Raw genomic sequence first — 27,811 nt, forward strand, 5'->3', positions numbered from 1 at the left:
AACACAATCATATGCTGTTATGGAATATGATTTAAGCAGAGTGAACTTCCCAGATCCATGGGAGAAGAATTATTATAAATATATTGAAACCAGGTAAGGATCAGCCGACTATGGATGCCTATCGTCCAATTTTTTTGTTAGAGCGATGTTAAAATGTTGGCATCGGTCTTGGCAAATAGGATGAGTATATTAATGGGAGAGATTGTACATAGATTATCAGTAAGATTTCTGAACTATGAGATCTATTTTGGATCATTTGAGGTGTTTATTTGCTAATATGCAGTTTTTCTCTAGAAATGAAGGAGCCATTACATCACTACACACGGCAAAGGCTTTTGATAACATCTAGTGGCAATATATTTGGGTAGTGCTTAAACCGTTTGTATTTGGTCCTCATTATTTAACATTGATCAAGGTATTATATCATGATTCACATGTGAAATTCAGGATTAATAATGATGTGTCTGCATTGCTTAGTTTGACTTGGGGAACCACTTTGAGGCTAAGGCCCAACCTAGAGAGCCACAGCCAAAAAACGTTGCAGAAAAGACCACATCAGAAACAAGTTACCTTTTTTTATGCAGTGAGTTTCACAAAAAATCCACAAAGATTTCCTCTCCAGACTTTCTGCCTCTATTATATCAATATGGAAAATGCCAGTGTTTCTGTAGGTATACTTTACATGCTCCGATTTAGAAAAACGTAAGCGTTTTTGAAATCACAGCATTTCCACTGCAGATTTTTTTCTGAAATGTGTGGGTGGGATTAGTAAGAATCCCATCCACTTTGCAGGTAATGTGAAAAAAAGCGTTCAAAACGATATCTCTATAAGGAGATATAATAAATGTCCTTATGTCCTCCTTATCTCTACTCTGTTTACAATTGCTACTTTTAATCCCCTTATCTGTCCTCTAGGGGATGGAGAATGTTTGCTATCAGCATAAAAAGGTGTCAGTATACAATCAGTATGTGCATCAGTCCATTTTGAAGTGTCAAACTGAATTCAAACGGACAGATGGCATACTGATGTGTGAGCATACCCTAAAAGATGTATAACTGAGACCATTTAACTCACCCGATTCTTGTTGATCATGTTGAAGGTAAACAGGATCAATTTTGAAGGCACCAATTAAGTCTGATCTTTTTTTCACCCTGTTTTACACAAGGAAATTAGTTATCAGAAAATGACACTGACCCACACTTAGCATTTTGGTTATCACTAAACACTGGCATGAACATGACACAACTTGGCTCATCTATGGTGCCACATGGTCTAATTTAAGCTAAAAATTTGTGTGATTTACTAGACATGTGGGCGTGGCTATTCAGGAAAATGGAACTTAGCTTATACGAGTCAAAATGGGCCATAATTGTGTCATAAAATGTCTCAAAGTCAGACAGGTAAAAGGTGGTATATAGTCAGATAAGCTACTGTGATAAATTTGGCACAGTCTAGTACACTGCCTGTCTACATTTCTACTGTCTGTCTGTAAATCTGAGTCTTTGATTTTCTATACATTGCAGCAAACATACAATGAAATAACAGTTTATTGTCCAAAAGACTTTAAGGTGAGTACACCACTGAATGCCCATTTTGTTTATTTTGCTCTAAATAGGTTTACAGTTTTGTGCTTCTTATTTTTTTTCAGTTTATCTTTATAGCAGTCAGAGCTTAGTTTTTCTAGTTCACATCATTATATCTCTTGTGAGGACTCAACATTAGAAACAAAATCTGCAACAAAAAAAGTGCTGCCTTTCCTTAGACAGTTTCATTAACCTCTTCCAGTAACTTCACAAGATCTGTCAATGTGCCATAAGGACAGTATTTCATATGATTACTTTATAGAAACATTATAGTATACATTTGTATAGTTTACTGCATGAATCACACTTAGGGACCTAACAGTATGGTACCATATGTGTAATAGATATTTGTAAGATTAGAGTCTTTGTGATCATAGAATTGGAAGTCTGCTGTCTGTGCAGTCTGTGTGTCCATTCTATTATTGTTGTAGTGGATCCATAAGCTTATCTTACAATAAGGGTTTGTTTGCTCTTAGTGATATGAATAAACAGACTTTACAGTTCCTCCAGCACATATGCGTGAACAGCTTAAAAAGGCTATTCAGGCACCACTGTTATTTTAAACAACCCCCCACCCCCGTTTTAAAATAAAACCATAAAAACATATGTAAATTATGTTTATCGTGCACACTGGGTGGTCCTGTACGGTCCGACAACATCTTGCTGTTACGCCTTCCTCTTCTTTCTTGTTCCAGCGACGCCTTCCTGTCCTGGCTCTTCCCCGCCTTGATCTTCTGTTCTTCCGGCAGGTTGTGTTCAAATCCTGCGCATGCGCAGTATCACTTCCCTCCGGAGCGCTACTGCACACGCGCCGGCGCCATTTTTGTTGTAGTTCTAAGTACCCCTTAGAACTATGCAAGCGTATTGCGCATGCACAGTACGCTTGCGAACTTCTTCATTCTGGAAGAAAGAAAGATGAAGGTGTGGAAGAGCCAGGACAGGAGGGCGTCGCTGGAAGAAGAAAGAAGTGGAAGGCGGGACAGTAAGATGACGTCGTACTGTGCAGGACTGCCCAGCGTGCACGATAAGTATAATTTACATATATGTTTTTATGGTTTTATTTTAAAACGGGGGGGGGGGGGGTTAAAATAACATTAGCGGTGCCTGAACAGCCTATTCACGCATATGTGAGGCTCATACAGCATCATTTTGCTGATAGAACCCCTTTAAAAATTAGTTCTTTATTGGAGATGAGCAAGTACTGTTCGGATCAGCCGATCCGAACAGCACGCTCCATAGAAATGAATGGATGCACCTGGTGCTTCCGCTTTGACGGCGGCCGGCCGCTTAACCCCCCGCGTGCCGGCTACGTCCATTCATTTCTATGCGAGCGTGCTGTTCGGATCGGCTGATCCGAACAGTACTCGCTCATCTCTATTCTTTATAAATCTATGCAGATAGTCAGATAGTTAGCAATAGTGAAAGAGACTGTTAGATGAATCACGGACTACTTACGTGGGTTATACAGGCTGCTTTGTTTTCCCCACAGAAAGAAAACTGATATAAAAAAATATTTTATTTGCTTACACAAAAAGAGAGTTTCTTACACCAGTGTTTACAGTGTCATATGACACAATCATGATGTCACAAGGAGGGCATGGCGAATGTATAAGGATATATTGCATTGAGCAGTGTGATGAGAAAGGAAAAGACGGTAATAATAAACTGTCCTTGTGTTGTCTATGGGCAGTCCCTCTGTCACTGACAGCCGTCTCCTCACTTCTGCAGTTGCATGATTGCCTAGATAGACATATATAGTCTATAGGCCCCGTTGGTAAGGGGTTAATTAATATGTGTCACTCACTTTCTATGTGATCTTCTAAGATATATATTTTTTAAGGTAAGTGAACTAACTTTCTTTGACTCCTCTTTTAATTACCTTTCTATGACAGATATTACATACTCTAATGTAACTTACCAAAATGTAGAACAGTCAAAGTTGACCAGAAGCCACTTATGAGGATTAAAGTTAAAGGAGTCTGCAAACTGAATTGACAAAAAACAAGAACATTTCGTAACTACATATAAGAGAACTGCACAACTCTGTAAGATTATGTGACATTTATAGCAGAAGCAATATAATAATAAACTTCTAACTTCACTGGGTAGAGTGTCAAATGATCATGGAAAAAGCAGGAGACTAAAAAAAGTACTTTAAGGCTAAGGTCTAATGTAGCAGGCTGATGCGAAAAAGCACTGCGGGGAAAAAAAATGCGGTGGAAAAGTGTCACTTTTTTTTCCACAGCGCTTTCACAGAAAATCAACGGAAGCAAACTCTGCTTCAGTAACACCTACAGTATAAGGAAACCGACGGTGTTTTCATAGGCATAATTGACGTGCTGCGATTTAAAAAAACGCAAAAGTGTGGATGGGGTTAGCCAAATTCCCTTCTACTTTGCATGGACTGTAAAATGCTGCAGTTTACGCCACGTGGAGCCCCGACATAAAGGTTGGAGATGACTGTCACACTGTTGAATTTTTATGCTTTTGACAGATGCTCTAGATACAGCTTGTAGGTACATTCATTTCCTTTAGTAACCAATACATCTAATTAAAGGTAAGCATAATCAGGAAATTAAAGCTGGCTGCAGTACGTGGGGGCCCTGTATTTCATGAAATGACATTGCTCTTTTTATATGTTGTCACGACATGGTTTATCTCTGTTTGAGCGCCTGAGGTCCTATCATTGCTGGATTTCATTATACCATGACAAAAGATCTCTGCTTGTCAGATAAAAAGCTTTGCCAGGATATTAAAGTTCTATTTTCTGAAACACATATACTGTGGACCCGCAACATAGACTTAATGGGTTTCTTATTGATTGCTACGAAAGTTTGAGATATCAGCCCAGCCTACTGCAGCATGGACATAACTATCACTGTTAAGACGGATGGTGATGTGGGCACTCTGATAAGCTTGTTAGTGTTTTAATAAATGACGCTTATAGGGAGTCTACCATCTGCCCCCAAGTATATTCAACTGCTACCGCCAAATTAAAGACTACATAACTTACATTTCTTGTGTCATTCTTGTAGATTTGGACATACATAACTTTGAAGTGTTAAGTCATGGGTCTTCAAACTATGGCCCGCGGGACATTTTTCCGGCCTGCTGCATGTGGCCCTCGCACCATCGCCGGATCGCTCACTAACAGGGAATCGCTACTTTCAGCTGTGTGTGCAAATCCACGTACAGCTGAAAGCTGTCAGTGTAGACCGCAGTCCGCTCAACCGTGGCCTACACTGACTACAGAGTGTGACCTCTGCCCCGACGCAGGCGCCATGACGTAAGTCATCAGCTCCTGCAGTCAGAAGAAGGGTAAGTATAATACTGTGTGTGTGTGGGGGGGGGTGAACTAGGGAGCATATAATACTGTGGGGGGGGGTGTACTGAGGAGCATATAATACTGTGGGGGGGAGGGGCATACTGAAGAGCATATAATACTGTGGGGGGGCGTAGTGAGTAGCATACAATACTGGGTGTGTGTGTGTGTGTGTGTGTGGGTGCATACTGAGGAGCATATAATACTGTGTGTGGTGGGGCGTACTGTAGAGCATATAATACCGTGGGGGCCTGCTGTGGAGTGTATAATAAAAAGAGGAAATTTGAGGACGTTGCGGACATTCATGCGAACGTCCATGAAAAATGTCTATTTTTCATGGGCATTTTGCACCTGAGGGGCACATAATTTTCACAGATTTCCCATACATTTAAGTGTATGGAGGGATCTGTGAAAACAGGCAAAAATAGAACATGTTCTATATTTAGACAGTCCGATACAATGGACTGTCAAAATAAGGATCATGTGAATAGCAACTGACATTAAAGTTAATGCTACCACGTGATGTCCATTAAAAAAAACAGACATCACACAGCCACTAATCACTTGTGTAAATGTAGCCTAATGGGTATACAAAAATTAATTATTTCAATTATTTTGTTTTATCTTTGCATCAATATGGCAACAAAGCAGCTTTTTTTTCTTGCTTATTCAACATTTAGGCTAAAACCCCACATAGCATCCCGCAGCAAAAAAGCGATGAAGAAAAACCACAGCAACAACGCATCACAGTTTTGCCCGCTGGGCTTTTCAAAAAAAGTCCCTAGAGGCTTACTCTGCGGACTTTCTGCTTTAAATAAACCTATAGGGAACCCGTTGGCGTTTTGATAGGTAGAATTGAGAACGGTTTTGGAAATTGCAGCATGTCCACTGCGCTTATTTTTCGGCAGAGTGGGGATGGGATTCGCGAGAATCCCATATCCACTTTCCTGTGACTGTAAAATGCTGCTTTTTTTCATGTTTACCCCACGTGGGGCCCTTAAGTATGAGCAGGAGTAGTCAGAGTAGTTAGCTGCTTGTAAATTGTTATTTTTGGTATACACATAACAAGTTATACTACCGTATTTTTAGTAATAAAATAACCATAAGACGCACTAAGGTTTTAGAGGAGGAAAATAGGGAAAAAAAAATTAAGGAAAAAAAATTGGTAAAATATTTAATAACCTAATAATATAATATTTCACCAATGTAAATAGAACCGGGGGCTTTCGGACACAGGGATACCAAATGTGTATGTGTTTCACAGTAATGTTTTTGTTTTATATGTATTGTAGGGATATGTGGTGATTTGAACATATCTATCTATCTATCTATCTATCTATCTATCTATCTATCTATCTATCTAATCTATCCTATCTATCTATCTATCTGTCTATCTGTCTGTCTATCTGTCTGTCTATCTGTCTGTCTATCTATTCTATCTAATCTCATCCATGGATGGAAAGAGACACCCTGCAGTGAAGCTATGTAAGAAGAGAAAAAGGGGCGGGCCAGACGGGTGAAGGAGGTGTGGTTTTCTAAGCAAACTTGAAAACACGCCTCTTTCACCTGTCTGGCTCGTCCCTCCTTCACGGCCTCTCAGATCTTGCTCTTGCAATGAAGCCACACAGGCAGGGGAGTAGGGGCGGGCCAGACGGGTGAAGGAGGCGTGGTTTCAAGCTTGCCGAGAAAACCACGCCTCCTCCTCCCGTTTGGTCCGCCCCTCCTTCCCTGTCTGTGTGGTTTCATTGCCGGAGCCAGATCTGAGAGGCAGTGAAGGAGGGGCGGGCCAGACGGGAGAAGGAGGCGTGGTTTTCTCGGCAAGCTTGAAACCACGCTTCCTTCACCTGTCTGGCTCGCCCCTACTTCCCTGCCTCTCATATCTCGCTCCTGCAAACACGCGACACAGACAGGGAAGGAGGGGCAGAGCAGGCAGGCACCGTGCTGCTCTCCGTGCTGCTCCTCATAGACAGGACACAGACGCTGCACACGCTGCATTCGGACTATAAGACGCACACACATTTTCCTCCCATATTGGGAGGAAAAAAAGTGCGTCTTATAGTCCGAAAAATACGGTATTTACTTTCTAATAAACTTTCTGTATCAATTTCTCAAGCACTTCAGAATCGTTAAGTGTCATATAATAGAAACTTGATCACATGATGAACATATCGGTGCACATCATGACTACTGTAATGCACGGTACACGTGTGTCCATCCCAAATTTGTATTTATTGGCAGTAAACCATAAATGTTGCTAATAAATAGAAGTAAGCAGATATCTTACGAAATTAAAATGATCTAATACAGAAATTATGTTGGAAAAGTGTGAACCCTAAATACCCCTTTATTTGTATAGAATGAGATATCATTTTAGCTGTACTTACCTCTATACCTTTCATAAGGTATCTAAATTCTGGACAAATAAAGGCACTTCCCGCATACGCAGCATCAACATGCAGCCATATATTTTCTTTATTGCCTGTAAGTGAAAAATTGTTGACGCATCAGATTGGATCAATCTAGTAAATATAACTCTTGTCTAAGGGTGCGAGCCCTTAGAACAGAAACCAGTTATATTCAATTGACATAGTTAGATAATTTTTTTTGCAGAATGCCCTGACTGATCCTATACTAGATTTTCTGAATTATCAAAGCAATGCTCTAATGTTTGTCCAGTAAAATTTTAATCTTAGAATATTGCACAAGATCCTCTACAAAATAGGATTCAATAGAACTTAGTGACTCTTTGTATAGTAACATATTATTCAGATTGTCATATATCTTATATATCATTAATACAAATGTAATTTAATCATTGCTAAAACAAAAAATGCAGTAATTGTATTGATACTTACAAACAGGCCCCAGCTCCATTAAGTTGTCAAACGAACATGATGATGTTGTCCCCAAGGTAGCACAAACCTGCAAAAATACCAAATGAAATGTAAAATAAAGTGAAATTCCATAAGTTGTCAGAAAGCATCTAAAGTGGCAGAGCATTTCCATATGTGTCCTTGTTTCAGTAACAATTTTACTAGCCTATACAATACAAGTCTATACAATTGTAATTTGACTAAGTTTGTGTGTAATGGGTATCCTGAACATATATGACTTTGTTGTTAATGGTCCTTTGTGAATTGTGAGATCCATTTGGCTGTGTTCACACTTCGCAATAATGTTGTGTTTTGTGCCCAGTTTTGTGAAGTCACAGTCATGGCTGTTTTGGGATCTCAATGCAAATATTCATTTACATTACTTCATGTGTAACACTATGATCTTTGGACATGCAAATGGAGTTATAGCCAAAATCAGCTTGTAGCTGCAGCATAACTGAATGTAGCTTTTTGAGCATCTCTAGTAGTGGACAGACATGACAAACTAACTTTATGGAAAGGTGACGTATAAGAGGATACTGGCCTATGTGTTATTGATAATTTCTGTCTATAAGGCTGGGGCCCCACCTTTTGAATACAGTATCTGCAAAGTGTATGGGATTCTGGCTAATCCAATCCACACACTGCAGATAAATCTGCCCCATAGTGTTTTTCCTTTCCTTGCCATTTTTTTTTTTTCATTTCATAGCATTCTATAATTCTATAATCTACATTTACTACTTTGGTGTTTTTGAAAACACAGTTGCAGGTGTTTTAGGGTTTGGAGTTTGCTTTAGACTTTTTTTCTATTTATTTAATTCTAGGAAAAAAATGCCTGAAAAACCACTGAAGGGGAAGGCCCCATGTAGTGAGCCGAAGCAAAAACCACTGAAGACGAAGGCCCCATGTAGCGAACCAAAGCAAAAACAACTGAAGGCAAAGGCCCCATGTAGCAAGCCAAAGCAAAAACCACTGAAGGTGAAGGCCCAATGTAGCGAGCCGAAGCAAAAATTACTGAAGGGGAAGGCCCCATGTAGCGAGCCAAAGCAAAAACCACTGAAGACGAAGGCCCCATGTAGCGAACCGAAGCAAAAACCACTGAAGGCAAAGCCCCATGTAGGGAGCCAAAGCAAAAACCACTGAAGGTAAAGGCCCCATGTAGCGAGCCAAAGCAAAAACCACTGAAGACGAAGGCCCCATGTAGCAAGTCAAAGCAAAAACCACTGAAGGCGAAGGCCCTATGTAGCGAGCCGAAGCAAAAATTACTGAAGGGGAAGGCCCCATGTAGCGAGCCGAAGCAAAAACCACTGAAGACGAAGGCCCCATGTAGCAAGCTGAAGCAAAAAAACACTGAAGGCGAAGGCCCCATGTAGCGAGCCGAAGCAAAAAAGTGTTGCAGGAAAAAACGCAGCAGCAATACATTGCAGTTTTTCCCAGAGCACTTTTCACAGAAAGTCCATAGAGTTTTCCTCTGCAGGCTTTCTGCTTCCATTATACCTATATGTAAACCGCCAGCATTTCCATAAGTATAATTGACATGCTATGATGTCCAACACTACTAAGATTTTGGAAATTGCAGCGTGTCTTCTTCACATATTTTTCTGCAATGTGTGGATGGGATTTGCTAAAATCCCATCCACTTTGCATGGGAAAAATATGCAAATCTGTCTCCCAAGATGTAAACAGGGAGACAGTGCCTCTGTTATGCTGCCCTCTATAGCAAGCACCCTGAACAACATGCCCGACTTCCCAGAAGCCTTCACTGCATGATGCGAGGTTATAACCAAATCAATTTCTCAGCTACGGACGGCACCGTTTCTGTCTATTTGGACTTCATCAGAGCAGCCTAGAGAGAATTGATTTGGTTTAAGAGAGAGGCTGAGAGACCAGATTGTGGGGATAACGTCTATCCTTAGGGAGAGACCACCTTCTCAGGTGTGTGGAGACTTATACAGCCATAGTTGCTCCACTGCAAGGGAACATGGGAAAAATATGCAAATCTGTCTCCCAAGATGTAAACAGGGAGACAGTGCCTCTGTTATGCTGCCCTCTATAGCAAGCACCGTGAACAACATGCCCGACTTCCCAGAAGCCTTCACTGCAAGTGAGAGGCTGAGAGACCAGATTGTGGGGATCCCCACAATCTGGTCTCTCAGCCTCTCACTTAAACCAAATCAATTCTCTCTAGGCTGTGCTGGTGAAGTCCAAAGAGACAGAAACGGTGCCGTCCGTAGCTGAGAAATTGATTTGGTTATAACCTCGCATCATGCAGTGAAGGCTTCTGGGAAGTCGGGCATGTTGTTCAGGGTGCTTGCTATAGAGGGCAGCATAACAGAGGCACTGTCTCCCTGTTTACATCTTGGGAGACAGATTTGCATATTTTTCCCATGTTCCCTTGCAGTGGAGCAACTATGGCTGTATAAGTCTCCACACACCTGAGAAGGTGGTCTCTCCCTAAGGATAGACGTTATCCCCACAATCCACTTTGCAGTGATTGTAAAACGCTGGGAGTTTTTGCTGTTGCGTTTCCTCCACAGTCAAACTGTGGTCCCAATCTAAAACACTCTCCTCTATTTCAGGGATAAACCATCTTCTATGTAATTCTGTGGAGGTACCAATGTGTGTCTCTGTCCATAGTGCAATTACTTTTTATTTAAGAATGGAATATGTTCTAGGGCTTATATTGTATAGATTTAATGCAGCATGGTTAGAAGAGTTTAAAGACGTACGAGATATTAAGAAGTGTATAAGTGTTTTAAGCCATGTAGGGCCCTGACCGAAAGAATGCTTTGTGAACATACTCAGCACTGAAGCTGCCTGACATATGAGTTCATATGAGTTCCTGAAGCATGCACAGTGATTGAAAGAAGCCATATTTCAACACTCAGCTTAAAGGCTTAAAGGGGTTGGACAAACCTGGTGCAAGTGTAATGTTTAAAAAAAAAAACATACTCATCTGTCCCCAGCATTCCTTTGTCTGCGACTGCAGCCTGTTCGGTTGCATGAGTGTGATTGAAATAACTGCACCCACTTGGCAAAGTAAATTGAATGGGTTAATGAATGAGTGCTTGGAGAGATAGAATTAAGAATGTGTAATATACTTACAAACACTGGAATAAGACCTTTTGCCTTGTCTTCTTCAAAAGCTTTCTTGAGAGCCTGTCCACGAAGTACAAAGTTTTCATCAGACTGAATCTTCCTCATTCTCACCCCACTGATAAGTCCAGCCCTTTCCACAGATGAATGAGCCTACAGGTAAACGTAATGGAGCAGATTTATTAATCTTGTCTAGTCTAAGTGCAAACAGTCAAAAACATCTTAAAATAATGAGAAATCTGGTGCAGCTTTAGGGCTAATTCACATGGGCACAGAGGGGGCAGATTATGGCACAGAATCCACGTCATAATCCGCCCCCTCACAATGGTGGTCTATGGAGACCGCTAGTGCTCTTTTTTCTGCTGCCCTTTCTTCAGGCGGATTCAGCAGCACCCTTATTCATTATCACCATTCATTTGGGCCTAATCCGGAGCGGAAAGCCGCGACGGGATGCCGTGCACTGCATCGGAATCCCGTTGTGGCTGCTGTGACGGAATATGCACATGTAGATTTGTGTGTGAACTAACCTTAGAATGTCTAGTCTAAGTGTAAACCAATTACGAGTTGGCTAACTTTGGAATAGAAATACATCCCAAAATGATATATGTTGAACATTGCCCCCTACAACTCTATGGTGAGGGATTCTGCTGCCGACTGGTTACTTGATTTCTTGCCTTATTCTGTGTGCTAGTAGCCTCTTATTTACAGCCTAGTGTTAAATTAAAGAGTGTAACAGCAGGAATTATTTGAGTGTCTTTTATAACTATCTGAAAAGGGGAGAAGAAAACATTTTTCTTTAATAAAATATATTACAAAGCTTCTTATTTTCACCTGTGCTATTCATGTTGTGCTATAAGTGTTGTGATAAAGAAAAGAAGTTTCCATGTTATTACATTATTGCAGTTCCTTCTACTACAGCCCCCCAAAATCAGCAAGTGGGAACATCTCATTTAAGGGGTACCTGAGTTTTCATGAAAAGTGGAAATCTGTGCAGGGTCTTGCTGGGGAAACTGTTCTACGATTGTATAAGCCTCCATACATGATGTCCTATCGGTTTTTATGCTGCTAATAATAAGATTATGACTGAAACACATTTTGCATTTCTGTCTTAAGTAGTGGATAAGTATAATAAAGAGCATTGTGCGTTTTTTGGAGTCAAAGCCAATGGCTAGAAAATGAATTGGGAAATATATAGGAAGTACTTAAACTTCAGCTGAATTCACTCCTGACTTTTTCTTAAAAAACTGCAGCAAAATCTGTAACCAAAAATGCTACGTTTCTGCAACATAGGGCTTTAGCCTGAGTCAGTTTTCTGTTTTTCACCTGACATGTATGCTCCCATTGACTCCTATTGTTCTAAAAACAGACATATAACGGACTTAAATATAATGTCAATTACATGTTTGTTTTTCATTGCCATGTATGGGGCCCCTTCTAGTGAGCCACAGCCAAAAGGTGCTGCGGGACAAACTGCAGCAGAAACCCATCACAGTTTCTCCTGCAGCGCTTTTCAAATAAAGTCTACAGAGTTTTCCTCTGTAGACTTTCTGCTTCAATTATACCTATACGGAAACCTTCAACGTTTAAAACTGACATGCTGCGATTTCCAAAAAAGCAATGGTTTTTGAAATCACAGCATTTTTGCTGCAAGTGTTTTTCTGCAACGTGTGAATGGGATTCGCTAGAGTCCTATTTACTTTGCAGGGACTGTAAAATGCTGCGATTTTTGCCATGGTATTAGGCAGTGCCGCACCTCTCATGAGGCGACCTGAGCGACCGCTTCAGGCGGCGCTATGCCGGGGCTCCGGGGGGGTGGTATTTTTGCTGTCCTTAGCGTCACCGTCACCGAGCGGTGGATTGGGGCGGCCCTGTGGACGCAGCACTGCTCCAGCGGCTGCGCCTCACGCTTAGCCTGCTAACGCCACCTGCTCCGCTCCGCCCCCCTCCACTCGGCTTTCTGACGTCCACCTCATGCGGCACAAAGACTAGGTCACCCCTGGTATTAGGATACCATAGAGTTTACAGACTGCACCACAGCACCAGTTAATGCTAGGTAGGATGGTGCTTTCTCTTAAACACTGGTGCCCAGTATAGAGGGAAAGCTGGTAATCATGAAGCGCTTTATGACTGCGGCTTTGGTTGGCACACCATGTATAGTACATTATTTTTATGGATCATTAACAATTACTATTCACAAGTATGAGCATACAATTATTCACAAAGTATTGCTAATAATTGGGGGGGGGGGTTGTACTAACTGAAAACACCTAATTTTATTTTTTAATTGTGACAATTTTATCCGGGAATAGAATAATAGTTTTCAACCTGTAAAGAGTTAAACAATTTCTATTGTCAGTATAGTGTTAGTCAGTCTCCCCTGACAGTCTGCAGTTTGCGCTGTCATATCCCATCTCTTATCAGAGTATCTGTACAAAGACCAATTCCCTCAACAAGTGCCCTGCAGCTAGACAGAGAATGTACGGGCCAGCTGCCCTTTCAGGAAATAAAACCAAAGCAATCTCCCATGCCTTTTATGGCCTAAAGCAGTGTAAATATACCCAGCTTAATCCCACACAGGAAGTCTGCAAGACCTAATGTACTCTACTTCATCCTCACTACATAGCTTTTATGTTTGACCAGTGTCAATGGAATCAGCTTTAATAAGATGGTGACATTTTAGAAACACATGTATTGTTATTGAAATAATCATAACAGAAAAGTAAAGGACAAACGGAGATTTACATGAAAAGTAACTGCGTACTTCAAAAAACATAATCTATACTGTGGAGAATTGCACATTCCTTGTATATCACTTTTATGAATGTGTTCTATTAACCCCTTCCCGCCGATGGCATTTTTTGATTTTCAATTTTCATTTTTGATTCCCCACTTTCCAAATCCCGTAACTTTTAAATTTTTCCACTCTCAGACCCATATGAGGTCTTAATGTTTGCGGGACAAATTTTTCTTCAAGATGCTACCATTAATTATTCTGTACAGTGTACAGAGGATTTGAAGAAAATGTGCATTTGTGCGACTTTCTTATGGACTTTGTTTTTATTAGCGTTCACTGTGCAGCTAAAATTACATATCACGTATATTCTATGTTTCAGTATGATTCTGAGGATATCTAATTTATATGGTTTTATTTACATTTTAACCCCTTAACAAAAATCCAAAACTGTGTTAAAAAAATGTTTTTCTAAAATTCACACCCGTAGCTTTTTTTTTTATACTTCCGTGTACGGGGATGCATAGGGCGTCTTTTTTTGCGGGGTCAGGTGTACATTTTAGTTCTACCATTTTGGGGAATTGCTTTTGCTTCAAATTTTTATCAGAGACAAAGCAGTGAAAAAATGGCGGTTTGGCACTTTTGACTTTTTCTCCCGCTAGGGCATTTACTGTACGGGAAAAATATTTTTATAGATTTGTAGAGCAGGCAATTTCGGACACAGGGATACCTAATGTGTATGTGTTTTACAGTGTTTAAGTACTTTTATATATGTTCTAGGAAAGATTAAACTCCTTAGCACCCGTAACCATCACTATCAAGAATTTACTGTAGGGATGAGGAAGGGGTCCTCAGACAAAAGATTGCACTGGGGTCCACAAGACTTTAGTTACGCCAGTGCTTATGGGCCCCCTAAAGCTCCTGGGCCCCAATGCGACTGCAAGTTATGCCTCTTCTCCAGTGATGATGTAACCACCACAGTCACTGATTGTGACCAAAGTAAAAAAAAAAAAGACTAATAGAGGACATGACACAATTATACATATTTACCCAGTGCAAAAAGCACCTCATCAAACACCAGCGTAAAAAGGCATGTGTTTTATCTGATGCGGTTTTAACATGCCTCAACCGCAACTGTGTGATAGCACTAGGGTTAAGTCGATCTTGAGATTTCAGGATGGTTTTTAAAATCCGATTTTTGATCATTTTCCAGCCGATCCTGATTGAGAGCATGAAATTTGCTTCATCGCCGATTGGGATCCGATCTTTCCCGATTGCTCAACCATAGTTACTCTATGTTTATGGAGTAGGGTTGAACCGATCTTGAGATTTCAGGATCGTTTTTAAACTCTGATTTTCGATCATTTTTCAGGCGATCTCAATTGCGATCGTGAAATTTGCTCGATCGCCGATCGGGATCCGATCTTTCCCAATTGCTCAACCCTAGATAGCACCCTTAGAAATCTAGTAATAGTTCTAGATGCTACATCTGTTCCTGATGAATATAGCAATATGCCGGTAGACATAGTTAAGTCACAGAAAATGGATTTCTGGTCACATAATAATCCATCAAGTTAATGTAATTTACAATGATTGCATTTATAGCGTATTGTGTGATAATTAATACTGATATGCTAAAAGTGGCCTCTAATAGATGCCTCAAGCAAGATGCCTGGATCAAGACAGCTAACACAAAGTCAGTTATCTTCTAAGAGAAATGCAGGATTTACTGATTTATCACTCTACAGTTTATTACACAAATTTTCCTGAGCATGGACATACCCAATATGTGGTCGTAAATTGTTTTATGGGAACATGACTTGGAATAGACATAGTGCTATTTGGCTTTAGTATGGCTGATTTTTCTGGAATAGTTTTTAAGTGTGATGTCGCATTTACAGAACCCCTAAAGTATCAATACAGTGGAACCCCCCCCAAAAAAGTGACCCTATTTTAGAAACTACACCCCTGAGGAAGTGAAAATTAAAATTTTTAAAGAAATATATCATTTCAGTGTCCAATATGTTGTGCCTACCTTGTGTCATCAGAAACATGCACTCCTAACACTTTTAAGAGGGTTATTCCAGGTAAAAAAAAAAAAAAAAGTTATATATGTGGCGTGAGAGAGTGAAGGGTGTGATTTGGGAAGACAGTTATGTCCCAGCCAGGTAGCTAAAGGGTGTTTGGTAAAGGCCCACACCAGGGAGGTCAGCTGGGTAATCAAGACCTGATAATAGTCTGTGTGTGAAGACTAGGTGTTATGTCAGTCCAGGTAGCTGCAACGGGGCTAAGGAATAGCAGTAGGGAATCTCGCCCTGCACTACTCCCACTAGCTATCCCGGTCCCTGCCTCACGGGTGTGGGTCGGCTGTACTCAGGCTAAGCCTGACCCCGACAGCTCCTCTCTCACTGATACCGTAGGCCTAGAGGGAAGTGGGAGAAGGAATGCCCTATAAGATCTCTAGGGACTGGAGACTAAAGGGGGTCACCCCTAACGAACAAGTGAAGCTGCTACTGACAGGGACTGACAAGGGTGTGCGCTGACTAACAACACAAGCAGCACACAGGAAACATGTGGGAAAGGATTTCCCCAAACCAATATGGGAAGGAACCTTACACTAGGAAACAAACACAGGGAAACTGAGTAGAAATCAAAGGATAAGGCAATTCACTCACACAGTCAATTATACACAGAGGGAGGATTGGTGAACACAGAAGGGAAAACACACAAACCAACTCGTTCACCCAAACCTCCCAAAAACCAACCACGGAACTTCCTCTATCCAAGATAACCACCTACTCCTCCTGCTAAGGCCTAGCTCTGTAAAAGCAACACTCAGCACAGAACCATGGGAGGCATGGGTTTAAATACAGAGTAGAGACCACTCCTCCCAGGTGCAAATGGGAGGACAGACTAATCAACCAGGAGATAAAGCTGCCTACCAGCAGTCCACGCGTGCAAGTCAGAAGGTGTGCACCAATACCCACGACAGGACAACCCCGCAGCGCCAGGATGCCACCCCAGACACTGCGCAGCCAAAAACTCCCCAGGTAAGAAAAATAGAAAGTAATGAACCTAAATACTCCTAACACTAGGTGTGTGGCACCACACAGACAGAGCCAACCTCTCCATACCAAACCTCCAGAGCAGGTACTGTGCCACCCGTTGTTGTTGCCAAGGTGGGAGTCTGGTAGCCAGTCTCCTGTATAGTCAGGGAAAGTTTCCTTATGTTTGAGTTAGTTCTCAGCCGAGAAGGTTTTTTTGTTTTGGTTATTTGTGCCTTTGCAAAGGCAGTTAAAGCACTACCAGTGAATAAAGCCTGAACTTGTGTGCAACCCAGTGTCTGTGTCCCTGTTTCCTGCACTGCTACAAGCATCTACCTGAGCAACTCCCCACAGTGGGTATAAATTGCTGTTGGTCACAGAGCAGAGCTCAGAAGGGAAGAAGGGCTGCATTTTTTAACTTTTGGAGTATAGATTTAAAGGAACTTTCTGTACGCCATATTATTTTTACAGAACCCTGGAGGTGCCAGTAAATTGAAATTCCCGAAGAAGTGACCCCATTTTGTAATGGTAATTTTAGAGTCGCTGCAAAAACCAACAGTCTAAATCTGCACTCCAAAGGCACATAGCGCTCCTTCACTTCTACACCGTGCTGTGTCCAAAAGACTGTTTATGCCCACATGTATGACACTGTTGTACCCAGGGTAATGTACTTAACAATGGTACCAGTAAAGTGGAATCCCCCTAGGGAGTGACACTGTTTTGAAATCTGAACCTCAAAGAATTTATCAAGGAGTATAAAAGAATTTAAAAAATCAATGCTGGCATTGCTTTTTACTAGGGTTGAACCGATCTTGAAATTTCAGGATTGTTTTTAAAATACTATTTTCAATCATTTTCCAGCCAATCCCGATCGTGAAATTTGCTCGATCGCCGATCGGGATCCAATCTTTCCCGATCCCGATCGCTCAACCCTATTCATGATATATAAATGAATAGGGTTGAGCCGATCTTGAGATAACCAACGACCTCGATCCCACTAGAAAAGATCGGGATCGGAATTCTGACCGTGATCGTGAAATTTACTCGATCACCAATTGAAACCGATCTTTTCCGATGCCGATCACTCAACCCTTCTTTTCTCCTTTTAAATTTTTTGCCGTGTAGCATACAGCATAAGTGGCACACTATCTTTTAGTCTTTAAGTCAGTACAGTTGCAGCAGTATCTAATTAATATTTTTTTATGATTTACTAATTTTACATAACAAAAACCCATTTGGGGACATAAACCAATAGTTTTTTCATCATCATCTTCTGAGAGCCATGTATGTGTATTTTAGTGTATACAGGAAATCAGCTCGTACAGACGGATAGCTGATCTCCTTTCCGTTATGCAGGATCAACCAGGTGTGGGGGCTTCTAGCTTCTAGTTATTGGTTAGACCTTGGGCTGCCGTAATTACATAGCGCTACCCCCAAACCAGTAGTATTGTTCTGTTACTATGGTCTTATAAAACTTACTAATAATCTTATAACAAACCTGGTCTGAACAATAAGCTATCATACGAATGACAATTTCTCCTTCACTTAAATCAGGGTTTTCAGCCTGGAGTCGTCTTGTAACCTTGGTCCTTGCTGCTAGTAGAGCCATTAATGTTGCTTCACTCGCAGTTCCCTGCAAAATATTAAAAAAAGAAATTTATCATTCCGTTGCAAATTGTCCATTTTTTGATGTAGGTTGTAGTCATACCATAATGAAAACAAATAAATATAAAAATTATATATATATATATATATATATATATATATATATATATATATTATAATTAACAAAAAGACCTCATGGTGGTAATCCCCTTTTTAATGGCCAGCAGTCACATCTATGAGAAGATCAGCTTTTCTTATTTGTGGGATGTGGGATAACCATTCACGTGAAGATCATTAATGGGTGTTCATATAGGGCATTGATGGTACAACCAAACCACCATACTTAATGGCTGTCCTTTATGACTGTTCAAAGGGCATCTTGAGCAAAGTACCTCCCACTTTATCTTTTTTCTTGAACAAGACATTTGGCATCTTTGTGATATATAACAACAAGAATAAGAATTTTTGCAACTTAGTAGGTTGCAGAATTTTTCAGTATTTTAGCAATTGAATGCAGATATGGCATACTCTGGATTTGAATGTACAATTTTAGTTACCGTATTTTTCGGACTATAAGACGCACCTAGGTTTTAGAGGAGGAAAATAGGGGAAAAAAATTTTGAAGCAAAAAATGGTAAAATATTTAATATATGGGAGTTGTAGTTTTGCAACAGCTGCAAGGCCACATTGACAGGTGACCCTGCAGCTGTACGGGGACGCATAGAGTGTTTTTTTTTTGGCGGGGCCAGATGTACTTTTTAGTTATACCATTTTGGGGAATATCTATTGCTTAGATCACCTTGTATTGAAAAAAAAAAAAACAGCGGTTTATGATATATGATTTTCTACTGTTATATATATTCTAGGGAAAGGAGTGATTTAGAACTTTTATTTCATATTTTTATTATATATTTTTAAAGCCTTTTTTTTTTTATTTTTTTTTTAACTATTCTATTCCCCCCCCCACCCCGAGGGCTTGAACCTGCGGTCACTTGATTGCAAGTCCCATAGACGGCAATACAACTGTTGCCGTCTATGGGACATTCTGTATATTAGTATTACGGCTGGTCACAGACCCAGCCGCAATACTAATATAGCAGTGACAGGCCTGGGAGCCTCATTAGGCTCCCGGCTGTCACCCGAACAGGTCGGCTCTTGCGATATCGCCGCGCAGGAGCCGGCCTGCAACTTCACAGGAACGGGGCCGGTGGGGACCGGCCCCGGGGGAGAAGGGGCCGCTGATACAGACTACAGACCCGGCATCCGCTGTAGTAGAGAGGCGGATGCCGGCGAGGGATAGACGCCATCACAGGTGCCGGGGCCTGAGACATCGCTGCACTCCTCTGCCCTGCCTGAAGCCAGCGGTGGGGGGACGGAGGAGCGGAATAGCATCGCCCCTGCTGCTGCTGGCTTCATGCAGGGCAGAGGAGCGCAGCGATGTCTCAGGCCCCGGCACCTGCATCTATCCCTTGCCGGCATCCGCCTCTCTATTACAGCGGGTGCCACGCACCACATTCGGACTATAAGACGCACCCTTCTTTTCCCCCCAAATTTTGGGGGAAAAAAGTGCGTCTTATAGTCCGAAAAATACGGTAATTGTCTCACATCATATAGATTTTGTGTGGACAGGTGAGTAAATTATTGGCCGCTAACAATCGCAATAATGAAATAGGTAGCGGCCTAATTTATACTGTGGGAGTGCCATAAGATAGAGGTCATATACTGCAGGGGGCAAAAGAATCCAGTCCAGTCCTGCCAGTATCCGGAGATGACTCTCAGCCTGCACTGTGAACAAACAGACACCGGGGATCCCAGCATCCCGCGATCGACCCATACGTCCTTTGCGATCTACCAGTAGATCGCGATCGACGTATTGGGCACCCCTGGTCTAAAGCTATGCTATATTTATCAGCCAGTATCATGCACTGTGATAAATCTGGTGTATTTTCAGATTGCCTAAATTTACGGTGTCTAACTACTAGTAAATCTGGGGCACTGTGTCCTCATATTGATGTTAATCAACCTGAATGCATTGGATTTAACTGCTTAGGATTTAAGTAAATAACTCAATTACAAAATGGGATGAGATTGCAACCAGCCAGGCTGCATTCACATGTTGGTTTTATCATTGCTATCTTTAAATGATAAGATTTTTATCTACTACTTTGACTCAGATTAAGTAATTCTAAACAAAATTATTTATGGTCAGTTTTCTAGACTTGTTCCCTTTTTTTGGCATACTGTATTGTTGACCTGTGCTCATAGTTCCTTTGGGCCCTTGAGTAGGTTCCTTTCAGTACAACTGATGCAACAGCATTGCATTTCTCTAATAGTTGCATGTTCAGAGTGCTACTGTGAATGGTGCTCCATTAGTGCCCTGTGAATGGTGCTCCATTAGTGCCCTCCACAGTACAGTTTAGTGCCCCAACACATAATATAATGTCTTTTTGTGGCCTCCATACAGTATAATGTCTCATTATTCTGACCACACACTATAATGCCCCATATGCACAACACACAGTGTCAAGTCTCAGGTTATGAATTAATACTTATATACTCTTATACTCTTATACTTATATACTCTGTGTTGCATGTTTGTCTATTTAGAAATACTAATTGTTTTCCTTGCTACTAAGTGCCTAAAGTATTGAACAAAGGAGTTTGGAATCTAAGATGGAGGCTTTGTCTTGTCTGTGAGCCTCGTGGTGAGGTCTTCAAATTACAGTCAAGGGGGGTCGTCTGAGTGGACGAAGGAAGGCTGGACATCAAAGGATTGAAACCAATAGAAGCTGGACAACTCAGGATTTTGGACAAAGCTTTGTTGAACTATGCATTAATCCCACCTACCCTTTTTGTAAAAGTGTGTGTACTTGTAATAAAGAGTCAGTAGCTTGCTGTGTGTTGACCTGGGCACTGAAGCAATTCAGCTAGCTGATGAAACAGACTTGAATTCTGTGTCATTATTTAGCAAAATCGCGCAACAATAAGCTTCTTTAATTTGGACTGACTGATTGATCTAAGATATAGTCAATTTGACTTTAATAACAGTATAGTGCCCCAGTATAATGATCCCACACACACCATAATGTCCTCCACTGTCCACCCACAATATAATTCTCCCCTATGCCCAAACACAGTATCATGGCTCTTTACGTACCCACATAGTATAATGGCCCACCCCACAAGATGCTCCCACATAGTATAATTCTCATTATGGACACATTTTTGTTTTTTTTCGTACATGTGGTTTGAGAGCTATAACATTTATTTTTTTTTACTTTGGGTTATTTAAATAATTTTTAGTCTTTTTTGGGTGATAAACAGGACTTTATTTTTCAGTTGTATTTATTTTTCCATGTTTTTTCATTATTGTAATATTGTAATGCTTAACAATAAAAAGGAATAGTAACCCCAGCATGTACCTGTGTGTTTTACTTTCACTTTCCTCTATCTTCCTCTCCTTGATGCAAGGCAGCAGCAGGGGCCTCCCGGGCTTTCATCTCTCTTGCTCAAGAAGGGGGAGTGTCCTATATCATTATTGTAGCACTAAAGGACCTCCCTTTTCATTTAATTTATGCAGGTCCTTGCCAGTCTGACCCCAAGTTGGACCCTGACTCAAGTATAAGCTGAGGTGGGCTTTTTCAGCATAAAAACTGTGCTGAAAAAGTCTGCTTATACTCGAGTATATATGGTATTTGATACAATGGCGATTTAGCAGGTTTTCCCACCTACAAAGAATTGAAAGATCTGTAATTTTTATCATAGGTAAACTTCAACTGTGAGAGACAGAATCTAAAGAAATATCCAGAAAATCACATTGTAAGATTTTTAAATAGCCCCAGACCGAGGAAGATTGAAAGTCACCTTGAGTTTCTTCCACTTTCTAATAACTGTGTCGACAGATGTTGTCCTCTCACCAAGTTGCTTGCCTATTGTCCTGCAGCCCAGCCAAGTCTTGTCCTTGGTGTCCTTAGGGAGCCTTCACATGGAGTTTACGCTCGCTCATTCTGAACGTAAACTCGTTCAGAGTGAGCGGCGTAAAAAACAGATCCCATTGATTTCAATGGGTGCTGATATACGCGCGTATCACATTGAAAGCAATAGGTAAAAAAAAAAGCCTCCCATTGATTTCAATGGGTAGTGCGTATGCCGCCATCCATTGAAGTCAATGGGATCTGTTTATACGCCACTCACTCTGAACGATTTTTACGTTCAGAATGAGCGAGCATCAACTCCGTGTGAAGGCTCCCTTAGATAGCTCCTTGTTCTTGGCCATGGTGGGGAAGTTGGAGTGTGATTGTGTGGACAGGTACTGTATCTATTATACACTCAACAAATTAAAGCAGGTACAATTAAAACAGGTAATGAGTGCAGAGTAGGAAATACTAACAGGTCTGTGAGAGCTAGAATTTTTGCTGGTTGGTAGGTGATCAGATACTTATTACATACAATAAAATGCAAAATAATTATTTAAAAATCACACAATGTGATTTTCTGGATTTTTTTTTAATTCTGTCTCCCACAGTTAAAGTGTACCTACAATAAAAATTACAGACCTCTCCATTCTTTGTAGGTGGGAAAACTTGCTAAATCGTCATTGTCGCCATCAAATATTTATTTTCCCCACTGTATATTATATCGTTAGCATGATAACAATACGCTAAAAACTGAAACAAATCAGGTTTTATTATGGTTACCTTTTTAATACCATATCCTATGCTCAATTGGGAATAGACAATGACAAGCGTTGTCTCTGCGGATATTAGTTTCTGGTTTATCAAGCACTGACATCAACTCCATGATAATCTAATGTCTACTGACGACAGCATGAGAGGATTTGAGATATTTAATGAAAGACTATTGCCATGACTCCTCACAAAGATCTTTGTGGACAAAAAAAAGCTGTGAATCAATATAATCCTGCAAACAATCCATTAATATGTCTGAAAAAATCCAAAGCTAGTTTGTGCATTTTTATTGTTTGTTTACTTTGTATACACTGCTTTGAGAGATAACCCAAATTATTTAATAAGGAGGAAATAAGCGCTGTCAGATAAAATGGGTAACTAGTGACATAAAAAACTGATTGGTAAATATGTGTGTGGACAGATAAGGTTCTGTTTGAGCCCTTTGATGGAAAACGACTTTAGTTTAGCTTAGGTATTTATATATTGTGTCTTTTGTGTCTATTTGTCTTTGTATAGAAAAACATTCTAGTGCATTCTACAAAGTTGTTATTAGAGATGGACGAATCTCCCAAGATTTGTTCCATTTCTGGTTCGAAAGGCTCAAATCCCTGATTTGTTTCGGGATGAACAAGTTTAGATAGAAACGGAAGTGATGTGTTTCCAGGTCTTGAAAAAGAGCTGCAGAATATGGAGCAGGTCCTATGCCTGTTTGTTATTGCAACTCTGTCCATTTTTTCAAGTGTATGGGTTAATGAAAATTATGGGAGGGCACACGGATACCAATCCATGTGTCATGCGTTACATTTTCACTTACCTGTAGACTGTACACGGTCCAGTGTATGGGACCTTAAACCCTCAGCCATAATTGACTTGCTACAGAATTAAAATCTGCGGCACAAGTCACTTTATACAGCAGGTTTTTATACAGAGTGAGGTTGGGATTTATTAAAATGACATCCACTACACTTCATCTATAAAGCACTCACAAAAGCACTATAAAAAATGAAACTGTGCTGGAAAGGGCAGCAAAAGACAATTTCATACATTATCCTCAATACATTCGTCAAAGAACATTTGCCATTACTAATCAAATTCCAAAACGTTATAGCAAACAGGGGATTACCTATCAGGGTAGCAGCGGTAACCGCTGCCACAGGGCCCGGGGGGCCCCGCAACAGCTGCTACCACTGCGTCTTTTTTTTAAATAACTCCAGCAAGTAACAGGCCCTTTTTACATACCGATCCTGGTTCCTGCCCACGGCCACTTGTGCTTCTCCTTCTGCAGAGGCTGTGAGCAGGAGCCGGAATTGGTAACTGAGGCTGTGGGCCCCACAAACACTATTGTTATACTTGGAGGTCTTTTCAGGCCCCCAAGTATAATGATTGGAGGCCCAGAGGATGTGAGGGAACACAAAAAAACAGTGTTACTTACGTCTTCTGGCTCCAGGCAGGCTACAGGCCTACTTGTGTATGTCCCTGGGCTGGGTTTGCATCATTATGTGTCGTGATACAAGCCTGACTCAAGTGATGTCCCATATGTCATTAAAGATGGCCGACATCAGCAGGAACCGCACTGAGCCAGGGAGAGGTAAGTAACAGTGTTTTTTTTTTGTTTGTATCCTCCTCTGGGTCTCCGATTATTATACTCTGGGGTCTGAAAACCCCCCAGAGTTTAATAATTGTTCATGGGTTTCCACAATGGGGCATAATACTGTGTGCAAGGGCCACTAGGGGAAATAATACTGTGTGCAGGGGACACTATGGGGCATAATGTTGTGTCCAGGGGCCAATATGGGGGATAAAAATGTGTGCAGGAATGTGGGAGGGGGAAACAATCAGTCTGGGTCTTCAGCAGGGTCGATTGGGGGAAAGGGGGCCATGTCAAAAGTTTGCCACGGGAAGCCCGCCATTCTTAGTTACGCCACTGATAACAGACAAAATGGTGTGGGGCCTAAAAACTACAAAATGGTACACCTGCTATGAGATGACTTGAGACTATCGCCTCAGGCAACGCCTCCTTGCAGAAACTTTAGGTTGGCTTTTTTTTTTTAAATTGGTCACTACCTTTTGCATTATTCCAATATGTAGTGATCAGGGAGCAACCAATATTTTACTTACCCATCCACACTCTTGTCCAGGCTGGCCTCCACGGCATGATGCACAGTATGTCCTGATGCTGACTATTCCATTTATGTCAGGAGACCACTGCAGACAATCCCTGGCGTTAATGATATTGTGGCGGTCACCACTATGGCCAGTAACTAGAGTGGTCTCTTGACACAAAAAGACAGTCATGTGCTGACATCAGGAAGGGCTGTCAATAGAAAGAAACACGCAGCTGTGGAGAACCTTGAAAAAGTGAGTGGCCTTTTTATCTATTCCCCACTATTATTTACAGCAAATTGGTACTTTTTAAATGAGTTAGAATACGGAACCCTAATACTTTCTTCAGGGTCTAGGTCTCTCTACTCATTTTGGGCTAGGACTTTGGTTCTGAGATCTAGGATCATTGGGTTGCCCTGCAATGCCTTCACTAATTTTGGTGCACGTAGTCACATTGCAATGCCTAGTGGGCACACAAAATAACTAGTGCACAAAATGATGCCAATAACTCCATATTTATGAAATTAGACAAGTAAAATATAATGTAGAATATCTATAGCTTCTTATTAGCCTCCAGTTAAGTCAAAATTTAGCTTTACAAATGAATGTGTTTTAAAGACGTGAAAGTGTTAATTGCGGTTGCTATGGTAAAGCAGCTGTAACCTGCTCACTGCCATGAAGAGCTTCTTTCATCTCTTATTTCACAGAGCGGCTGATAATGATGCCTCACAAAGATGCAGGTTTTCAAATGCAATTACATGGCAATTTTCACAGGCAATAGTTTACCAACAGTGCAATTACGCCTGGCTCAGTAATACGCTTTTAGCCTTTTCCAGTCACACAGCATTTAGGATTTTGCCCTCTTGTAAGTTCAGAGAAGATAGAAAATCAATAATATAAAATGTTTTACACCAAATAACATCACGGTGAAGACCTACTTGTTTTCCTAAATGTCAATTATTTTAGTGTCCCTGACATTTACTGATAAATCAATCTCCCTGTAGAACGATGAATGATTGGAATCACAATAACTTATTAAACACTAAGATGGGAACATATAACATAAAAGACTTATATTTTCTGACCATGTCATCTATATATCTACCTCAAGAACCAGATACTTTCAAGTGTTAAAAAGCTTTAAGTACTTTTGCAGATAATCAGCTTTTTTTGCAAGCAAAATTAAGGAAGCACTTCCTATATATTATTATTATTATTTCTATAGAGCACCATTAATTCCATGGTGCTGTACATTTGAGGGTTTACGTACAATACACAAAACAAGTAAAATCCTAACATAGCATAGTACCAATGCTATCTTATCTCTTATAGCACCTGTGCGCTGGGGAACCATATGCAGTGGGGCAAAGAACCACAAGTAGCTAGTAAGTCACTGGTTGAAGAGCGCTTCTTTAGGGCAAAGTGCTCTGTTGTTTTCTTCAATTCTTTATTTATTCAACAAGGTATAGAACAGTTCAACAAGGTATAGAACAGAACAATACAAAAAAAAAAAAAAAAGTTCACAAAGGGATTGGTTCCAATAGAAAAACTGGCATGCACAGCATATGCAAAAGACCAATCAGGAGAAATCATATTCCAGCCTCCCCCCGCCCCCCCCCCCCCCCCCCACACACACACACGGGGAAAACAACAGACTATTTTGATTTTTTTAAGCTAAGGCCCCACATTGTGGAAGTGTAAAATTGTTAGTTGCATATTTTGCTGCATTTTGTGAGCCAGGAGTGTCTTGAAGGGTAATGGAAAGTATAATGGAAGCTCTTAGACATTTCCTTTCACCTCCTGGGGCACATGCAGTGTAATACACTTCTAGAAAGCTGAGAGGGGGGCATTGCTCACTGCCCAGTGATGACACTAAGCGGTGAGGAACGCCCCCCCAGTACTCATCTACGGACGAGTACTAACAGGAGGGGAGGGGGCATTCCTCACCGCTCTCAAAGTACCGCGCTATAGACGCTACTGTGAGAAAGGGCGTTCCTGACTGACTGTTAGAAACACCCTTCTGACAGTGAAGAGCTATGGTACCGGCACCGATAGCTCTTCACTGGGGACACAGAACGTGAAAGCCAAAAGTGCGCTGAATTCAGTGCACTGTCAGCTTTCTAGCAGTATATAAAACTGCATGTGCCTCAGGAGGTGAAAGGTCCTCTTTAAATACATTTCAGACTTTGGCACAAAAAACACAGCAAAATCTGTAGACATTTTTGAAAATCGCAGCATGTCAATTATGCCTGCGAAATCACAATGAAAAACGCAGTGTATTTCTGCCACTTTTTTTTTCCTGCAAGAAAGCGCCAAAACCTATTTTTTTTACAATGTGTGGATGGGGTTAGCCAGAATCCCATCCACTGCAATGTTTTTTGAAATCGCAGCATGTCCACTGTGGATATTTTTTGCAATGTGAGTATGGGATAAGCCAGAATCCCACCCACTTTAAAAATGTGTAAAATGTGGCCAAAACGATGAGTTTTCACAATGTGGGGCTCTGACCTCAAGATTCCAAATGCTAAAAAGGTGATTTCTTACCTGAATTACTCCTCCACCTTCACCTTTATTACCAGCTAAAAACTGTTCAGGCAGGCCAACAATCTTCCCCAGCCAGTCTAACATCACTGTCTCTAGTTCTGTGCATGCTGGACTTGAAGCCTTGAAAAAATTAGATAACAGATGTACAGGAAAATAAACATGGAAATCATATAAATAATCTTAAAAATATCCCTGTTCAAGTATTACAAGAATTTTACATA

The 27,811-nt window shown here is 40.9% G+C and overlaps 1 protein-coding gene across 2 annotated transcripts in view; it reads right to left on the reverse strand.

The window, feature by feature from the left end:
* The window catches only part of DDC (dopa decarboxylase), an 83,006-nt gene that overhangs the window by 21,659 nt on the left and 33,536 nt on the right, over window positions 1-27,811 (reverse strand). For both annotated transcript variants that reach the window (XM_075271143.1, XM_075271142.1), the window contains exons 4-10: window positions 27,591-27,710; window positions 18,149-18,283; window positions 10,885-11,028; window positions 7,762-7,828; window positions 7,291-7,385; window positions 3,503-3,570; window positions 1,076-1,152 (exon numbers count right to left, since the gene is read on the reverse strand). In XM_075271143.1, the coding sequence (XP_075127244.1) occupies window positions 1,076-1,152; window positions 3,503-3,570; window positions 7,291-7,385; window positions 7,762-7,828; window positions 10,885-11,028; window positions 18,149-18,283; window positions 27,591-27,710 (706 nt within the window). The remainder of the gene's footprint in view (window positions 1-1,075; window positions 1,153-3,502; window positions 3,571-7,290; window positions 7,386-7,761; window positions 7,829-10,884; window positions 11,029-18,148; window positions 18,284-27,590; window positions 27,711-27,811) is intronic.

The sequence above is a fragment of the Leptodactylus fuscus genome, chromosome 4 (assembly GCF_031893055.1).
Source record: "Leptodactylus fuscus isolate aLepFus1 chromosome 4, aLepFus1.hap2, whole genome shotgun sequence".
Classification (NCBI taxonomy): domain Eukaryota; kingdom Metazoa; phylum Chordata; class Amphibia; order Anura; family Leptodactylidae; genus Leptodactylus; species Leptodactylus fuscus.